Below are 6274 nucleotides of genomic sequence, written 5' to 3' on the forward strand. Positions count from 1 at the left end.
CTTCTGGCGAGTGTTCACAGGCGTTGACCATTGTATTCCATTTTGGTGAATTTAGTCGATACTAGAGGTGCACAAATCAGTTAACCGGTTAACCTATAACCGGTTAATTTTCTAAACATTTGTTTTTTTTTGTTTTGCGGGAAATAACCGGTTAATCGGGTCGGGTACTAACCGATTTTGATAAAATAATTAAAAAAAATCGGTTAACCGGTCAGCAAATAACTGGTTAAAAACCAGTTTTTAATAAAATAATAACAAAAAAATTGGTTAACCTTTTGAAATCAATAATATAAATTGGTTACTAACCGGTGATCAGGATCAGTTAGTAACCGGTTAGGATTGGACCAGTTAGACTTTCGGTTAGAAACCGGTGTGTGCACCTCTAGTCGATACCAATTCGGAGAATTCGTTGACCGTTTGAAAACGTAAATATCCTAAACACAAAGGTCTAAAAACAAACACTTAGTGGTCCCACCCAAACACCCATAGCCCAAATTACAAAAGTAACCCCATAGTTTCCATAAATGGCTCATTCACACCTCATCTATTTATATCTTCAAACCTTCCTTTTATTCTTCCTCTTTCCATTTCCAAAAAACCAGACGATCCACAACCCACCTGAATCTTAACAATAACAATAACAATAATAATAATAAATATTATTATTATTACTCATTCATGGATCAATCGACGGTGTAAATGCTTCAGAAGAAAACCCAGATCGGATATTCAGATTCAAAATCAAGAATCATCCCTAATCTTGAAATCCAATTACCATTACAAACAACCAATTACGATGAAACCCTACTGTCAAATCCTCAAAAAAGACCTGTGGTTATGAATACCCATCATAATAATCATACCCATCATCCGTACAATCACTCCAGAAGAAATTTGAATAAAAAATCGTTAATTTGTTGTTCGTCTTCTGAAGCTTTGTTAGCCACAAAAACACTTGCTGTTAAGCTCTTGAAGTTTACTCATGTTAAGCTTTTGTGGGTTAAAGTTCCTTTTAGGGTTTTAATTCTGCTGTTTTTGCCTTCAATTTATTATTTTTCGTTAAGTTATAGGTCTTTTTATCTTTATATACTCTTTGTTGTTGCTTTCTGTAGTGTGGTGTTATCGTCTTTTAATATTAGTAGCCTCCAGACAGCGAATCTGCCGTCTATTCGGTTATTCGTCGCCCGAAACTTCCCAAGTTTGAATCTTTATAAAAATAAAACTTCATCTAAAACATGCCCACCAGTTGTTTGGTCAATTGGCTCAAAGACCCGAGTCGGGGAAGAAACGAATTCGGGGTTTTTAGTGAAGGCGTATAGTAACGGGGATGTTTACGAGGGTGAGTTTTATAAAGGGAAGTGTTCAGGAAGTGGTGTTTATTATTATAACTTGAATGGGCGGTATGAAGGGGATTGGGTTGACCAGAAGTATGATGGATACGGTGTCGAAACTTGGGCTAAAGGGAGCCGATACCGAGGGCAGTATAGGCAGGGATTGAGGCATGGTTATGGTGTTTATAAGTTTTACACGGGGGATATGTATGCTGGTGAATGGTTTAAGGGTCAGTGTCATGGCTGCGGGATTTATACGTGTGAAGATGGTAGCAAGTATTCTGGTGAATTCAAAGGCGGTATTAAACACGGGCTTGGTTTTTATCGTTTCAGGTCAAATTTTTAACCGGACTTGTTGGATTCGTATGATGTTATGTTTATCTTGGTTAATTATTGATATGTATGATATGATTGAGCAGAAATGGGGACACATATGCTGGAGAATATTTTGCAGACAAAATGCACGGTTTTGGTGTTTACCGTTTTGCAAATGGGCATAGGTATGAGGGCGGTTGGCATGAAGGAAGAAGACAAGGTTTTGGTATGTATACTTTCAGAAACGGTGACACTCAATCCGGTCACTGGGATAACGGGGTTTCAACTGTTTCATCTTCCAAAGATTCTATCTTTTCGGGTTCGTCTTCTTCGGTTACTCATGTCAAAGTCCTGAAAGCAGTCCAGGTAGTTCAAAGTTCAAACAACTGTCGTTGTAGTCTTATGGTTTACGTATCTAATAATGTTTGGTTGTGTTACAGGAAGCAAGACGAATAGCTGAGAAAGCAATGGCTGCAGTTGATATTGATGAAAGGGTGAACCGAGCCGTGACTGCAGCTAACCGGGCTGCAAATGCAGCAAGGGTGGCGGCAGTTAAGGCGGTTCAGAACCGAGTGCAGCAGCAGCAGGGTGAGAGTGATGATCTACCGCCAGACATGGTCTGAAATGTTACGGTGGGTAGTGGTCCAAGGAGGTGGTGCCGCCTGGAACCGCAATCAAGTGTTGATTGAGGAGCAAAAGGTGTCCCTCTTTGTGAGAATAAGTATATGTTTATATCTAATATTATTATTGTTATATGGTGGTGTTGTTACCACTAATAGGCGCTTATGAAGGCACTAAAGTGCCTGTTTCGGTTTTGTATGAAATGAAAAGGATATTTGAGGAACGGGCTAATCGCAGCATAATAATAATTATGCCGCATAGCCACCGAGATTCATGAGAGTTAGGAGGCCTTTTTCTTGCCCTTTGCCTCTTTTGTTCAAATTTAAAATGTACATGTTTGTGTTTTTACTCGAAAAACAAATCAACATAGATAGTGTTGTATGAATCTAGTGTTTGTATCAGTGGATGTGTAATGTAGGTTCCACATATGTGATGCCTCTGGCTTTTATGTAGCTTTTGAGAAGTCTTGTAGCACACTTGTGTATCAAAATCACATGGGATCCTGCATGTGGTTCTCAGATTTATGCTTGATGTGTTACTTGTATTCTTATTTACTCTTTGTTGGTTTCATGGTACTTGTCATTTTGATGTTGCTTTTGAAACTACAAATGATATGATTTTGGTACTCGGTTTTGTACACGCAAAAAGATGGGAATATGTATCTCATCATTCATAAACATAACTGTTTTTGTAGCTTTACTAAGAATCTTGAAGTTGTGTTTTTGACTCAATGGACCAAACAGTGTAATATAAGTGGAATTCAAAGTGAAGATATGGAGAATTGCTTTACTTCCATCATTTGTGTCTACATCTTACCCTCCTCAGACCCTACCATAGCATTGCTATTGGTGGGATATACTGAGTACGATGAGTACGATTTGTGTTTCCTTTAAGTAGCCAATGTGGGGCACATCTCAGCCAGCCCCATACTCTTCAGTCTTTTACCTCCCTTCAAGATTCAATCTTTGATTTCATTATTTGGTCACACCAGTTTTGGGGTTTCTTAGGTTGGCCTGCTTTCGGGGATGTGTATTGGTTTCAGTTGTGTTAAACGATCCAGCTTCCAGCAACGTCTGAACCACCTACAAATAATTTTGAAAAGAACAAAAGACACCATCTTATAGCGTCATGTTTTGATGTTAAAACTTTCGATTGGAATGGGGGGATTTTTCGTATATAGAATAATGATGTATTTGTTTGACTGTGATCGTGAGATCTGAGTTTAATTTGTGATGTATTTAGGGTGTAAACATGTTAAGCCACTCGTAAATTAAGGATCATGTAAAAGCTTTATACAAGTTGAGCTTTGACAAAATTCCGCGCCAAGCTTGAGCCTTGTATAAAACTCTTCTGTTTAATCCGAGCTTGGGCTCAATTAAGGATCATGTAAAAGCTTTATACAAGTTGAGCTTTGACAAAATTCCGCGCCAAGCTTGAGCCTTGTATAAAACTCTTCTGTTTAATCCGAGCTTGAGCCTGAGCCCAAGCTTGATACACAAATTATTTAACCATTAAAATTCAAATAGTATTAATCCAGTTTAATAGGACTATATCAACTTATCAAGGCAAATGCAACATACAAATATACAATCAAACATAAATTTTCCAAGTGAAAAACCAATGGTCTCAACATAACTCTTCATTGATTCAACTAATGCATGGTCTGGCATGATCCAACAAAGCTCAAACAAGTAAAATAAATGTTTTGACACGAAGATAAGACTATCATTTAACTCTCAGTCTGCTCCCTCAGCCTACGAATTGTGCTCCTCACTGTCACAGCACTTGCGGTACTGTTGAAAAGAAACAAAAACATAAGTAAGCTCCAACACAATTTCAGAGATTTAACAAGATGTAGCAAAATAGTCATCCGGCAAGTCAGGTAACGGGTCAGAATGGGTAACAGTTCAAAACCGTCTGTAAAAACTGACCCGTTAAGGCTTCTTTTAAAATTTTATATAAACTTAAGGCAAAAAATGAAGCAAATTGTTACTTCAAAGTGTATGCACCGCCTGCCTTGACTTTGCCACAGTCCTTGCAACCCCAAATCCCAACTGCCTTTCTCTTCACTGCATACTGTGTTATTGAAGTTATGATATATTAGCAACAGATGGTTCAAAGCGAAGAACATTTTAAAAAATGAAAACTTATGATAATATCTTTACCTTGCCACAGAATTCACAGAAAAACTTGCTGTGCTGGCTGACCTCCATTTTCTTGATCTGCTTTCTCAAACTAGCACCATAACGGGTACCTGAACAAGATACAAAATGTCTAAAAAAGTAGATAAGCCCGTAAACAAACTGAACGTCGAGCGAACAGTTCGTGAACCATTCGGCAGTAAGTTTGTTTCTAAACGAATGAACATGAACAGAGGTTACATTTGTTCATTTGTGTTCGTGAATGTTCAGTAATGTGTTCATTTATGTTCGTTAGTTAGAGGTTTGTTTTATATTTCAAAACATTTTATTTATAACCAACCAACCTAACATTTAAATTTTGTAATCTTATTGTTTATGTTCAGCTCGTTTCATCAATGTTTTATAAAGTCTAGATCTTTAACTAATAACAAATCTAGCTCGTGCTTCTCTCAAGTACTTAACTTTATATTTAATTAAGGTGATTATGCCAAATGTTTTGGATTAAGAAAGTTGCTTTTTTTTCAAATAGTACACGTTTGTTTGCGTTCGTGAACCGTTCGTGAAGAAGTTAAATTCCTTAACAGCTTAACAAACAAACACCAACAAGACTTTCTGTTTGCTTAGCATTCATGAACAAGTTTAATGCTAAAAAAATGAACATAAACAAATGCTTTGTTCAATCTGGTTTGTTTACGCTAAAAGTAAGACATCAGTCTTTATAAATTATTAATTAATAATACAATGGCATCTTATTCCAGTGTTTATAAAATGATGAAGCATTAAATCTTACCATACTTTCCAACGATACCGGCCTTCTTTGTCCTTTTTGTCTGCAATTCAAATTCAAGATTTAAAAAAAAAAAATAGACTACACAAAACTATATATGCTAGCATCTATAATAACTCAGTCAGTAGCCGGTGAAAAAAAAAGTACATTTAAACAAAAATGGGCAAAATTACAGCTTCTAATCTGTCATAGAATCAAACCGGTGAAACTATAGAGATAACATGATTCTAAAACAAAGGTGATTGAGATTGATAATAAACCAATAGAAAGCATCGGAAACAAGCATTTGGATATCAGAGATTACCATTTTGCAGGATCGGAAGAGAAAACAATGACGGCGTGAAGGACCTCAAACCCTAAAACGCTTACGCTATTTATACATACATACAGGCCTTGTCAAATAGTATGTTTTTAAAACTAAGGGTGTGTTTGGGTAAGGTTATTTTACTTTAGAAGTGCTTTTCACAAAAAGTGTTTTTTGTCGTATGGCTTTTCCAAAAGCAGTTTTTAAAAATAGTGTTTGGATTTGTTTTTATGTTGAAAAAGGTCAAAAAAACAAATAAGATGTTTTTGTAAAAAGTGTTTGGCTTAACTTTTTCAGGTGAAATGACTAAAAAGGGTATTCATATATTTTTGCTAATTTGCACACAATATTATATACTTAACATTTTTTAGACAAAATTGATAATTTAAAAAATTACAAAATATATAGTATAAACTGTTAGTACATATTTAGTGTTTGCGTTCCTTTCATCTATTATATTAGATAATTCAAGTCAATATTACTGTCACATCCCGACCAAAGGCGGCGGAACATGCCGAGGTGTAACGATTATCCATAAGCACATGACACTAATTAAAGTGACAGTATTTAATAAACTCATTTCATTTCACAACATCGAAAATGTCACATAACAATTATCCATAAAATAACCATAAACAAGATATCACAAAATATGGCAAATTTGATATTGTTTATTTTTACTAATATCCTAAGGTCTTTGATGTCGTTTTCTTCACAATCATAAATCAACCAAGATGCAAACCTGCAACATTTCATAAAATAAAGTTTGTCAATA

General features: G+C 35.8%; 2 protein-coding genes across 2 annotated transcripts; one reads left to right on the plus strand and one right to left on the minus strand.

Annotated features, from left to right (window-relative positions):
• Window positions 1-756: 756 nt before the first annotated feature.
• Window positions 757-2729, plus strand: LOC143531919 (uncharacterized). Its single transcript, XM_077027102.1, has 3 exons — window positions 757-1664; window positions 1751-2012; window positions 2087-2729. Exons 1-3 carry the CDS (start codon window positions 838-840, stop codon window positions 2267-2269), a joined length of 1272 nt encoding a protein of 423 aa, XP_076883217.1. The 5' UTR covers window positions 757-837; the 3' UTR covers window positions 2270-2729.
• Window positions 2730-3891: 1162 nt separating this feature from the next.
• Window positions 3892-5520, minus strand: LOC143531897 (large ribosomal subunit protein eL43). Its single transcript, XM_077027090.1, has 5 exons — window positions 5500-5520; window positions 5199-5238; window positions 4433-4521; window positions 4261-4343; window positions 3892-4060 (listed from the first exon to the last, which is right to left on the minus strand). The coding sequence occupies exons 1-5, from the start codon at window positions 5500-5502 to the stop codon at window positions 3997-3999; spliced, it is 279 nt and encodes a 92-aa protein (XP_076883205.1). The 5' UTR covers window positions 5503-5520; the 3' UTR covers window positions 3892-3996.
• Between the last annotated feature and the right edge of the window lie 754 nt (window positions 5521-6274).

Source organism: Bidens hawaiensis, unplaced genomic scaffold (assembly GCF_021521415.1).
Source record: "Bidens hawaiensis isolate Kalapana, Puna unplaced genomic scaffold, B.hawaiensis_p1.1 tig00009285_1, whole genome shotgun sequence".
Taxonomy (NCBI): domain Eukaryota; kingdom Viridiplantae; phylum Streptophyta; class Magnoliopsida; order Asterales; family Asteraceae; genus Bidens; species Bidens hawaiensis.

Coding starts and splice junctions, on each gene's coding strand:
- LOC143531919 (XM_077027102.1), top strand. CDS start 838: ATGAATACCCATCATAATAATCATACCCATCATCCGTACAATCACTCC. Junction 1,665..1,750: donor CTTGGTTTTTATCGTTTCAG/GTCAAATTTTTA, acceptor ATGATTGAGCAG/AAATGGGGACACATATGCTG. Junction 2,013..2,086: donor AAGTCCTGAAAGCAGTCCAG/GTAGTTCAAAGT, acceptor GTTGTGTTACAG/GAAGCAAGACGAATAGCTGA.
- LOC143531897 (XM_077027090.1), bottom strand. Junction 4,522..5,198: donor CGGTATCGTTGGAAAGTATG/GTAAGATTTAAT, acceptor TATCTTGTTCAG/GTACCCGTTATGGTGCTAGT. Junction 4,344..4,432: donor TCTGTGAATTCTGTGGCAAG/GTAAAGATATTA, acceptor TCAATAACACAG/TATGCAGTGAAGAGAAAGGC.